General features: G+C 45.6%; 1 protein-coding gene across 1 annotated transcript in view; it reads left to right on the top strand.

Moving 5' to 3' along the window:
• Map9 (microtubule associated protein 9) overlaps positions 1 to 12,805 on the top strand; it is a 29,939-nt gene that overhangs the window by 15,016 nt on the left and 2,118 nt on the right. Inside the window, exons 7-13 of the mRNA XM_023723689.1 lie at positions 1,161 to 1,411; positions 2,689 to 2,759; positions 3,774 to 3,942; positions 4,680 to 4,769; positions 6,467 to 6,628; positions 6,712 to 6,857; positions 7,020 to 7,152. Of these exons, the coding sequence (XP_023579457.1) occupies positions 1,161 to 1,411; positions 2,689 to 2,759; positions 3,774 to 3,942; positions 4,680 to 4,769; positions 6,467 to 6,628; positions 6,712 to 6,857; positions 7,020 to 7,152 (1,022 nt within the window). The remainder of the gene's footprint in view (positions 1 to 1,160; positions 1,412 to 2,688; positions 2,760 to 3,773; positions 3,943 to 4,679; positions 4,770 to 6,466; positions 6,629 to 6,711; positions 6,858 to 7,019; positions 7,153 to 12,805) is intronic.

The following is a 12,805-nucleotide window of genomic DNA, read 5'->3' on the forward strand; positions in this document are numbered from 1 at the left end:
GGACCAAGGTTCAATCCCTGGCACCACATGCTGTGCCAGCCTCGCCCTCAAGGTGGGCTAAGCCGGCAAAAAAAAAAAAAAAATTGCAGTATAATTCAGTATTTGTAAATACACAAGCAAGTGCCTCAGGACTAGTGGTTAACCTCTGTGTAAATAGATGAGCTCGAGACTTACTGCCGAATGACCAGCCAGAGCAGACACGTCACAGGGACGCCGTGCGCATTTGATGACACGTGGAGGCATGGTGTCTAATATGAATCTTCATAACCGTGGTTCTTGTTACAACATGCGTGCTTAATGCACTTCCATGAAATGAAGCATTCTCTGAATTTTTATGCCTGCAATTTTCATGTTTGTGGACCATCATTCTTATCTGCCATCATTTTTGTTCCCACTCTTGACTCAGTCTTTACTTAACACGTGATTTTAATGGTAAATTTAAAGGGAATCAATGTGCATTGTTATGTATGAATAAAATGAGAAGTCCCCTGAACATAAGGCCTATTGTGTGCTTAAGAGCAGGGGTTGATATAAGACTCAGTCTTATTTTCAGGGAAATATATAGATTTTAGGATTGAACAAATATTAGCATAATGAGACTGGCAAAATAGCTGAGCAGACTAAGCGCCTGCTTAGGCAAGCACGGGGGCTGCAGTTCGATCCCCAGTACCACACGCTGCATGAGCCCTGCGCTCGGGAATGCTGAGCTGGCCACCGAGTCTGGGCATGATGGTGCACATCTATAATCCCAGCACTGGGGAGGCTGAAAACAGGATCACTCTGAGTCCGAGCTGCGTAATGAGACCCTATACCAAATACATAAATTAAAATCAACAAAAAGAAAAAATCTAAAACAATATTACCATCGTGGTTATTTGACTTGTACCTCAACAAGCCCGTTAGTGTGTCTTTCTTTTGGAGACTTACTCTATTCTAATTATTAATGTGTTTTTTAAATAATTAAGTTTTTCCAAACGCTTCATCAAATAGCCATTTTTGCTTTCCAGGATCACATATGACAGAAACAATTTTGATACATTTCTCATCCCATTTGGCTTTGCAAGAACAAAGATTATAGTCGTTTACAGGAAAGTAAATGAACCTGTTTTCTAGTTTAGTAATTCAGAAGCTTTTAGTGCTGCTATTCTTTCTCAAAATAGACCAGAACGGAGAAGTCAAGGAAAACCATAATTCCTGGAAATTAAATGAAGATGAAGAAAACACAAGTTTGATAGACAATGTTGCTCCTGAACTTGAGAAACGCAAAGGAAGTGAGGTAGCCACTAATGACCTTGAAAAAGACAAGGAGAAAGCTGGGCCAGGGGTGGAAGAGGAGGGTTTCACCGCTGCTCCCCTGCCACTCAGATCTCTGAGGTCCGTCGGGCCACCCAGCGGAACGGCTCCTGCACAGGTACTGCATAAACTCAAACCTTTCATACCACAACTTACACCTTGAGATGGAGCATTAAACTATTTTATTTATCATGTCACGTATTTCTGCATTACCAGTGGCGTTACGCTGTGATTGTGGTGTTACATAGTTCTTCTTGATGCGGTAGAGAAGTTTGCAGTAAGTAAAACCTAGTGTTACCTGAGGCATGTGATCAAAATGTACTTTAAAATTTCTCAGAAATTATGACTGTAACAATAGGTTTAGATAATACAGCTGTGTGGACCAGTTTCTGGGGTTTTGAGTTAGTGAAACTTTCAACAAAATTTTGGAGCATTTTAATGAAAATCTTTAAGAAATGTTTGTCAGTGTCAGCGAATAGGTAGATAGATCATTCTTAGGAACACTATAATTGTAAACCTAAGGAAAAGATTTGTGGTGTATAGGACTACTTGTTCCAACAGTAGATTGTACCAGCGTTCCGCACCTTTAAAACTATGCTATCACATGTGTGGGCTCTCTTTCTCTTGAATGTAGCATTTATCTCTTGCAGCAGCAGGTAGCTACTAGCTTCTTCATTGATTACTACGGAAAGTGTAAAGAGGTAGCTGAAAACTGGGGTTGAACAGCGCTTTCACAGTACAAACTATAGTTTGTCTTATGGAAATCGATAGGGAAGGGCATCAAGCAGCGTTCCGGGTGTGTTGCCCTTAGCCGCCTGCCCTGGACAGGTGCTGCTGCCAATTCAGGGATGAGCCCAGGCCGTGCTCACCTCCCGCGGGGGCCCTCCTCGCAGCACAGGAGGTGAGGCCTGCACTGCTGGCTTCTCATCATTAGAAGGAAGTGCACACTCCCACCACCACCAGCTCCAGCCCGCGCTCACTGGCTTCTGTGGCTACGCACTCCTCCACTCACCTTTGTTCTTGTTGCTTCCCCTTCTTGAACCTTGTGGGGTTTATTTTAAAACTCTCCATTCTCAAGCCCCCACGTGGGCTTCCCACTGGTCCTGCTCGCCCTTGCTCACACTAGCCCTGGCAGGCGCCTTCCCAGGACAGCTTCGTCACAGCAGCCCCAGCCACGCCAGCCACTGTCCCCACGCCCCGTGTGTCTCTGCATGACCTGGGCTTACGTGATTGTGGTTCAAGACCCTGTTTGAAATTTGGCGTCCTGGTCCCTAGGGCCTTCTGTGCTTGATGTGTACTCAGTAGATAAAAAATGCTGACTTCCTGATAGAGGAGGCTCCATGCCTGTGATTGCTGATGGTGAATAACCTATCTGTTGAACTCTCTGTTTGTTAGAAAACAATCGAAGATAAAAACACGAAGAATAAAAAGTCAACAACAAATAGAGCGTCCAGTGCCTCAGCCAGGTAGGAAGCTGTCAGCACTGCTACCCAGGGGTTTGAACTCAGAGGAAGACTCACTTCAATCTCAGTCCCACAAAACAAGTTGCCTTTGGTGTTACTCGATTTACTGCTCATTTCCATCTTAGGAGATGCGTTGGGTATTTTGTGTTAAAACCCCTAACACATGAAAAATTGTCCCGGAGGCTTCAGGCTTAGGGACTGAGTGGGCCTATTAACCAGATGAGACTGAGTGGCTTTGTCCAGGCTGTGCGGATGAAGGTTGCTGGTCCTGAGTGCCAGTCCGGGTCTTCTGAAGCCTTCAGATTTCAGTCAAGCAGAGCTTGGCCAGCCAGGCTGTCCTGGAAGTCTTGTACGTGCCTGCGTCAAGCAGTCCGGGCCCCTCTGCCTTCTGCAGCAGGAGCAGGAAAGCAGCACACGTCGCCAGAGTGCAGATGGATTAAATGTCACTGCGGGTCGGGAAGTTCTGGTCACCAAGACAGAGAGTACACTGATCTTGCCCTCAACCTGAGAGGTTCAGGGCACTGCTGTTCTTTGGGGCTTTGTAGCTAGTGTGGTTCCTGTAACAAAATGATACAAGGAAACATTGGAAAAGTAAAGAAAGCCTACTGACCAATTGCTTTCTTTATGTAATTTGAGACATGGTCTGTACTTCTTAAAAAGGCTCAAATTGAAAACACCTAAAATTAGCAGTCACGCTGAAGGTATAGACGTTACATTCTGCTGGTAGGACTTCTATGTAGTGGGAAAGACTACTTTTTTCCTGTATCGCTTCCGAAGTGATTATAATTTATTAAATAAAGTTACGGTTCTCAAGTGTGATAGTTGCATACTCTAATAGTTAATACTATACATACTAATACTGTACATACTCATAGTTAATACTATACATACTAATACTATACATACTCTAATAGTTAATACTGTACATACTAATACTATACATCCTCTAATAGTTAAATACTATACATACTCTAACAAGTTAAAGTGCTCTACCTTGATTTATTTGGAACTTTTCAGATTAATGACTTCTGAGTTTGCGAAGAAATCCAGTTCTGTACGGAGGACTCCAGGGCCGGCTGCCTCCTCCCACTACTTAGGGCCTTTGAAAGTCTTGGACCAGAAGCCCTCACAGAGGCAGAGCCTGGAGCCCGACGGAGCAGATCACATCAGGGCAGCAGTGTACCAGGTGAGAAAGAAGTCTTTGCATGGGGGCAGTGCCAGATCCCACTTCCTTGAGGCTGTGTGTGTGTCGGAGAATGAGGTGACTGGCAGAAACAGGAGCTCGGTCCTTCATTGGATGACATTCTTCCTTACCATGCATGAACAACACAAAGCTGTTGCACCAAAATTTTTGCTTCTGCACTAGAACTGATCTTAGTTGTTTTTAAGGAAAGAAAACATGCTAAAAGAGTTTTTAAAAATAGAGCAAAGTCTAAAACTTTGTATGATCTATATACATTATATCCTCTTTATCCTTCAAATTTGTATTATTTAGTAGCAAAAAAAGGTGTTTGAAAATTTTCTTTCCTGTGATCTTGTTAGACTTATACAGAAAAAGGCTTTCCTAATTTTTTCATAGTTTCAATATAGGTCTTTTTTGTCTTCTTTGTTATATAAAATAATACATTTTAAGAAATTACACATACATATTTGAGAGAGAAATGTTAGTATATTCAGCCTTGATACCTAATCTTTGAAATTTATATTCTTACTACTAAAGAGGATCAATATACATGATGGTGTGCACAGGAGTTTTTAAGAAATATGTATATAGATCAATTAGTTTTCTGTTAGAAAAAGTATATTAATATTTATAAATTTATAAATTTTATTTTCCATTTAAAAGTTTTCAGAAATAAATGAGATTTCTAATTCATTGAGTCAGTTTTTGAATATCATGTAACCTTTCTCCTATTCTCACAGAAGTGGTTAGAAAAGAAAAATGTACATTTACATGAAAAGAACAGAATAAAAAGAATAGAAAGTGAAAACTTAAGGATCCAAAATGAACAGGTATGGAGAAACAAGGAAGTGAATTTCTCAATATTTAACCTTTCTGATTGATTGTTTTTGAAATGGTGAACTGACTTGTACATAAAAGACTTGATTTGCAAAATTCTTTGTAGTAGTTTATTATATATTTTGAATTTGACATAAATATAACTATTTTACATGAAAACAGAGATATAGAAGTTGGTATTTCATTTTCCATGTGTAGGACTGATAGGGCTGCCTGTCACCATGTGACCATCCAAGTCACTGCCAGGAGTTGGCTTCAGTAGAACCTGACCCCGGCAGTGCAGGACCCTGCCCCCTTGCCTTCTGTTCTCCTGCACTGCAGTAGGGGGGCGTTGTCCGGTCTGCCCTGCCCAAGCTCCTGCCTGGCCTACCTGCCCCTCTCTGCACCTGTCCAGCAGCCCACAGCCTGCTCAGCACTTTGTGTCTTTGAAACAGAAGCACACTGCTCTTCAGCATGAACTAGCTTTAGAAGGAGTGTTTCAAAGGGATGCACACCGTGGTCCACCTGGTGCACTCCACCCGGCGTGGGCCTGTTCCCCTGCAGCATGCGACACAGCGTGCCGGCACCATGCTGTGCACGTCCACTGCACCATGCTGGAGGGGGGGCACTTTACTCCCAAGCGAGGAGTCCTCGGCACAGTGGTGTGTTTTCTAATTAATGTTAAGCAATGCTTGTAGCAGATGTTGGCTATTACAAAAGTAGACAGACGTTAAGTAAAATGCCACACTTGCAGTGGAGTCAGCTGTGTATTGTCCAGTCTAGCACAGATTTTCAGCCTTTGGTATTTATTTGTGAAGTAAGCACTTGGTTTCAACATTATTTAAATGTTCAGGACTGAGGCGATAGCTCAGGGGTCCGAGCGCCTGCCTGCCACGTGCAAGGACCTGGGTTCGATCCCTGGTTCCACATGTTGTGCTGGCCCCAGAAGCCCAGGTGCTTCATGCCAGCCCTCGAAACTGGGCGTGGTGGCACACTCCTGTGGTCCCAGCACTGACTGGGGAGGCCAGGACAGGAGGATCACTAGGAGCCCGAGCTGCTTATCAAGACCCTGTACCTAATTAATTAATTAATAAAACTGGGATTCAAACCAAAGATCTTACTGTGGGCCTTCACCCATTCACCAATAAGTTACTTTATAATCTTACAACGTTTTAAATTTTTTCTGAAAATTTTATGGTGCCACTCAGACAGTTGTAGTTTATTTTGATAACTTTTTTTAGAACTTTGAAAAACATTGCATTTTTCACATGAATAATAAGCCTGATAAGGCTTATCAATAACAATATCTGATAAGCATCTTAGAAAACTTCACATAAGAATGTAATGAATAATTTCAACAACATTTTTATTTATTTATTTTGTGTGTGGGGGGCAGTTCAGCCCACCAGGGGGCGGCGCTGGCTGGCATGTGGTGCTGGGGGATTGAACCGCGGTCCCTGTGCTCTGCTTAGCTTAGTTTGTTCTAAGTAGGTGCTCTAGACCACTGAACCATCTCATCAGCTCACAACAACATTTTTAAATGAACCAACTCTTCAAACCGACCTAAATAAATTATTCACTTTAGAACTTCAGTTCTGTGCACCGTGGCTGTCAAGGGATTAACAAATACCTTTGCAAATCTGAACGTGTCTTTCTGTCCGTCTGTCTGTCTGTACACACATTTATCAGCCTGCTGTTTTCTCCCAAATAGCAAAGAGCCGCTAAGAGGGAAGAAGCCTTGGCATCGTTCGAGGCCTGGAAGGCTGTGAAGCAGAAGGAGGCGCGCAAACGCGCTGCGCAGAAGCGGCTGGAGGAGGAGCACAGGAGGCGCGCCGAGGAGGAGAGCGCGCAGAGGAGGGGCGAGGCGCTGCAGGTGCGCGGCCGGCCGGCGGCGGCGGGGCCGCGCTCGCTTTGGCGTGTTCGCGGTGAGCAGCGTGTTGTTCTGAAATTTTCCAGGCATTCGAAAAGTGGAAAGAGAAAAAGATGGAATATCTTAAAGAGAAGAATAAAAAGGAGAAGGAATATGAAAGAGCCAAAAAACGGAAAGAAGAAGAAACTGTTGCTGAGAAGAAGAAAGAAAACTTAACCGCTGTTGAAAAATGGTAAGTGAAAATCAGGTGCTTAGGTGGATCCGGGCTTAGCGGCGGCTCGGGCTCTTCCGAAATGGGTTGAGGCTTATGACGCTCCTGGACGGCTGCCCAGGCTGTGTCGGGGAAGCTCACTGTGGATGCTCCTCTAACGTGGAGCCTTTACGTTCTTCGTAGGAATGAAAGAAAGGAAGCCTTCTTTAAGCAAAAGGAGAAGGAGAAAATCAATGAGAAAAGAAAGGAGGAACTGAGAAGAGCTGAGAAAAACGATAAGGATAAGCAAGCCATCAATGAGTATGGGAAGTGGCTGGTATGTACTAGCGCCCGTGCTCCGGAGGGTTTTGATCAGCGCTTTGGTGCCTTTTGTGCCCGATTCAGTTCTGTGTGCCCCGTGCTTGCTGTCTCTCCAAGAGGCTGCCTGTGGGATCTGTTGCCTCCCCTTGCGTGTTTTGTGTTTTCTTTGATTTACTAGTTCTATACGTGCTCCTGTTCTCTCGGGCGTCCAGGGCCTAATTTCCGTCACCGCATTGTCCCTTGGCCCAGTGCCCCCTTTTCTTGCACCTGCTCTCAGGGAGCAGACGAGGGTACTAATCAGCGCACTGGGTTTCCTTAGGTGAACTTGGTCATGACCCACAGGAACACTGAATTTAATGATACACTTACCTCTATTTTTAATTTTTTGCTATTTCTCACAACTTCAAGATAAAGGGCTTACAGATGCTTCTTAATGAAGGAGCAAGTTTGAGGTTTGAACATAAAAATATCCAGCTAAACTTTTGCCTTATACGAAGATGTGATTGAACAATAAGGTAATTGTTAAAATGTTTTTAACATAAATTACAGTAAAACAAAGATTGCCAGTAATCCCTCTCAAAACTACCCCCCCCACCGCCACGAACGCAGTCTCCCATCATTCTTGCGTCTTTCTGAAGCAGTTGCAGTCTTCTTTTCTGTCTTCAGTTGTGCTGTCAAGACTGCTTCTGTGCCTGAAATGATTAAACCTTTATCTTTCCTGATCAGTCTGGCTCTGGGGAGGAGCCAGCAGGTTAACAGTGCCACATCCAGGGGAGCAGGTAGGTGGAGCGCCCTGAGGTGCTGTAGGAGGGGCCTTTTCAGTGGCGGGCACTGCATGGCTGGTTTACTGGACTTCATCGTGTCTCGGAAAGGGCAGCAGCATTTGCAGCAAGGTGGAGTATTTTAAAGGGGATTAATGGCAACGTGTCGTACAATAATACACTTTCTTACATGTTCACTGTGTATTTTGAAGATACCATATATAATATATACACAGATACACATACACATACACATGCACATGAATTTGTCCTAATGCATGGTAGGGAAGAGTCCAGCCTTGTTTTCTAAATCCGTCTTTTTAAAAAAGCCCACGTCTTAGTCATTGGCTTGATGTTGTCTTTATTAAGCGACACATCCTGCCAGGGGGCCTGGTCTGTAGGCTCTGTCTGGTGGCCTCGTTGCGCACACTCCCCTCACACAGTTCGTTGCTGTGCTTCTGTGTCCGCGTCTCTGCTCGGCTTCGTCTCCCAGCCTCGGTCTTCCTTCACAGGACTTCCAGTGGTTCTTGTGTTTTCGTATAAACTTAGAATCAGCAATTGTTAAAGAGGTACATGAAACCAAAGTGAGCTATTTAAACATGAGATAAAAGTAAAGTCCTTAGGCTTTATCTTGAGAAATAGGCAAGATCAAAATAAAGAAAATTTTAGGGGCTGAGGAGATAGCTCAGTGGAGTAAGTGCTTGCCCAGCAAGTACAAGGTCCTGAGTTCGATCCCTGGTACTACCAAATAATAATAAAAAAAAAAAAAAAGAAAGAAAATTTTAGAACTATCCTGAAGGACTCAAGATAATACAACAGAATTCTTAAAATACTTACATAATTATGAAAGGTATAAGAAAGGTAGCACTCTTCTGAAGTAACTTAAGGCAATCCTAATTTTAAAAAACCAGAAATAGTTTATTCTTATGGATTGACCTTGGTATAGTAATTTCATGCAGAGAAATAGCATAAAAATAAGGTGATCCAAATTGTTCACTGTGAATGGAAAGGGTAATGTTCCACCCGATTTCTTTACCTTGCAGTCTTGATGCTTCATTCCAAAAGAGGTAAGAGTCTGCCCATGTTAGGATGTGTCCCGCCACTAGTGCTGGGCAGTGACGTGTGAAGGCTGGAGTTCTCAGTTGTACGTCCACATTTTTTTGTAAATGGACTAAATGGGTTGATGACTGCAGCACAATTAGGCCGCACTATTTTTGTCTGTAGTATTAATTTCCTTCTCATTCTCCTTAGATCTCTAGAGAACAAAAGCTTAGCAAAGATTAAAGACACAATAACATGATATGTAGTAAGACTTTAATAATGCTATGAATAAAAATTTAAATGTCCAACTTATGACAGATTTACTCTAAGTTGAACTTTTTTGGTACTGGAATTGAACGCACAACCTCATACTTGCCAGGCGCACACTGTGTTGCTGAGCTATATCCCCAGCCCTAAATTGATTTTTTTTTTCAGACAGAATAGGGAAATTCCCTTCTGTGATAGTCTAGTGACTTCAGAATTTCATACAATTATTTAATCATTTCAAAATTTGATGTACAGTCTCCATTGTGTACTGTACATATGGTGAATAAGTGTCCTAAGAAGAGAGTTATAACCAGAGTTTAGGTCAGGCTCCCTTCCTCATGCCATTTCTGAGTTTACTCTGTTTTCATGAGAAAATGAGCATCAGGCGCAGTGGCACACACCTGAGGCCCTGGGATCACAGGCGCATCGCCGGTACCCAGGAGTTCGGGCCAGCCTGGGCACACAGCGAGACCTTGCCTTGAAAATAAGCCATTCAGTCTTCTACAGATAATGGTCAGAAAGACTTCTTAGTGGTCCTTAACCACTAACTCATGGACTGTTGCTGAGTTCTCTCGGTTACAGTAAGGTCAGCTGGTTTACTGTGGGAAGCCCTTCAGCGTGCTGCTGCTAAGATCAAACCTAGATGGCAGCCCAGATCAATGGGAGCAGTTGTGTGGGAATGCAGATCATGCACCCCGTGTTGCTCTGGTGGCGTCTTCAGTCAGACCTGTGCTGATGATGGAGCACAGAAGCCCAGAATACCACAGTGCCTGGCCTCCAGGGCCCTAGCCTCTGGGTTGTGTAAGGCTTGCTGCTGCTGCTGCTGCTGCTGCTGCTGCCGCCACCATCGCCCAGCAGGAAATCAGCGCGATCTCAGTAAACCCACCATCTTCACTTGGCACTGTGCCCAGATGCGACCATGTGACCCACTTGTCCTTTCAGCTGCTGGATGGTGGTGCTTCCCTGTTCCCCACGCTGTTGTGGCTTCACCCTCCAGTCTCGCTCTGTCCTCGTCCCCTCACCCACGCCATGTAACTATAGAACTGCAGGTGTCCGCCACCCAGCTGGCTCATCCTGGCTGCTCTAGCCCCTGTGGTCCTCTGGTGGGCATTGTGCACAGTGGCCTTGGTCTCCCCACCTCTGTCCCCTCCACTGGCGCCCAGGCTGCCCTCGCCTTCCTCCTCCCACTGCCGGCTCTTTGGCCCCTTTCTTCTGGATTCTGAACACGGACGCGGCCTACAAGCCCCACGTGTGCTCCTCATCTCCCTTCTTATTCGTCTGCTGCGTGCTCCCCCCACCCCACCAGCACGAGGAGTCACTGGTGCGTGAGCTGCTGCCCCTGTGGGTGCCCTCACCCCACGCCTTCCCAGGTGGCTTCTCCTACCCAGTGCACTGCACTGCCAGTGAGGTGACTCCCTGACCCCACCTTTCTTCTAAAGCAGGTACTCTATTCTTTGTCGCAGCAGGTTTTTTTTCAGTGGTCTATAGCAGTTCTCGCTACTTGGAATTTCTGTTTTTCTCATTTGTTTTCTGTCAATTTGGAAGTTTCCTGGGAGATGGGAGCAGTGTCTGTGATCTTTGGTCACTTTCCTGGCATAGCATAGCGTCACCAGCTGAGTGACTGCGGAGGCTGCCAGCGAGGGGACAGGCAGGAGGGCAGCTCGAGACCCGTCCCACACGATGTATGAGAGTGCACAGGTCAGGCTCACCTGCTGAGCTTATGTGTGCATTGTGCATAAAATCCCTTCAAAGCATTGCCTTACCGCAGAATAAACTCCAGAAGAATTAATGTGGTAAATATAAAATGCCAAGTGAAAGGAGAAGTCAGTCTGATCAAATCTTATGGGAACAAACTGCTTTTCTAATAGTAGAAGAAATCATTGAGAAATGAACAGAACAGTTATCAAGTTGAAACTTGCTACACGTCAGGGAAAAAAAGTCAGCCACTTCGTGGATGAGTTCCGACCACTGCTTTGCAAGCTGCCTGACACTGTCCAGGGCAGTCCAGCTTGCATACCTTACAAGTCTTGTGCTTGTGCATGTGTGTGGAGGCAGACACTAACTGGTGCCCAGGGCAGCGGACCAGGCTGTTTGTGGCAGTGTGAAGAAGGGCAGTAGCTGCGTGCGGGCCTTCAGCGGCCCAGCTGCACAGTGCTCACATGCACACGCTGGACTCCTGCTCCTGAACGGAGCATGCAGCTCCATGTGGGTGGCTCTCGTGGACACGAAGCGACAGACAGGAGTTTCCCAGTGTACGCCGTACCTTCTAGTAGAAATTCTAGGAACCCTCAAAGTAAGGCTGCTCTTGTGTGAGTGTAAGTATGTGTGTGGTGAAGTCATAGGGGACGCATGGCAGCATCATTAAAGGTCGAGTTGAGAGCAGAGGAGAAGAGGTCAGAGACTGTGGGAGCAGGTGGCCCTGGCTGCGGAGATGCGGCCTGGACGGGCTTGCTTGAGGGCAGGAAGCGCGCGCCAGTATCTGCGTGCTGCTGGTCTTCGCACAGGCTTCTGTGGTTGAGACAGACGCAGCACATACTGTACAGAAACGTAAGAACTAAAAAGATCAAAATGTGTAACGTAAAGTAATACTAATTTAAAAGTTCAAAAATTGCTAAATATTAAAAATGTGAAATTTGGTTAGATGGCCCAAATAATGTAACAGAAAATATATGAAAGGAGCAAACAAATGTTTGAAATTCTTTGAAGCTCAATAATAAGTAAAGAAATAGGTACATTGTCAACTGTTTGTAAAATATTTGGGCTATAAAATACCACATCTTTTCATCCATTCCTAAGCTGATGGGCATTTGAGTTGTTTCCAAGATTTAGCTCTGACAAATTGTGCTGCTATAAACATGGGTGCACATATATCATTGTGGTATGATGTTTTTAATTCTGGGAAGACCCCAGAAGTATTACGTAGCTATAAAGATAAGCATGAGGCTTGTACAGGTAAATGGATGCAACTAGAGACCATACTCATAAGTGAAATAAATCAGACTCACATTTGTAACCCTCGTACTGTCCCTCGTGTAGGAACCTGAAAGAGTAAATAAGGTCCAAAAGGTGCAGTAGATACAGTGAAGGGAGAACAAACTGCTCAGAGGAAGAGATGCACTGGGAGGGGAAAGGAAAAGAGAGGGAGATACATGCGTAAGATGATTGTGCTGCGAACTTCTCTTAGCTCATTGGAAGGACCAGTGCCCGCTGCTCCGTGCTCTGTGCCCGCTGCTCCGTGCTCTCTGCCCGCTGCTCTGTGCTCTGTGCCCGCTGCTCCGTGCTCTGTGCCCACTGCTCCGTGCTCTCTGCCCGCTTCTCCGTGCTCTGTGCCCGCTTCTCCGTGCTCTGTGCCCGCTGCTCCGTGCTCTCTGCCCGCTGCTCCGTGCTCTGTGCCCGCTGCTCCGTGCTACTGCATGCCCCTGTGCCCGCTGCTCCGTGCTCTGTGCCCGCTGCTCCGTGCCCTGTGCCCGCTGCTCCGTGCCTTGTGCCCACTGCTCCGTGCCCGCTGCACCGGGCCTCTGTGCCCGCTGCTCCGGGCCTCTGTGCCCGCTGCTCCAGGCCTCTGTGCCCGCTGCTCCGTGCCCTGTGCCCGCTGCTCCG

The sequence above is a fragment of the Octodon degus genome, unplaced genomic scaffold, assembly GCF_000260255.1.
Source record: "Octodon degus isolate 3935 unplaced genomic scaffold, OctDeg1.0 scaffold00101, whole genome shotgun sequence".
Lineage (NCBI taxonomy): Eukaryota > Metazoa > Chordata > Mammalia > Rodentia > Octodontidae > Octodon > Octodon degus.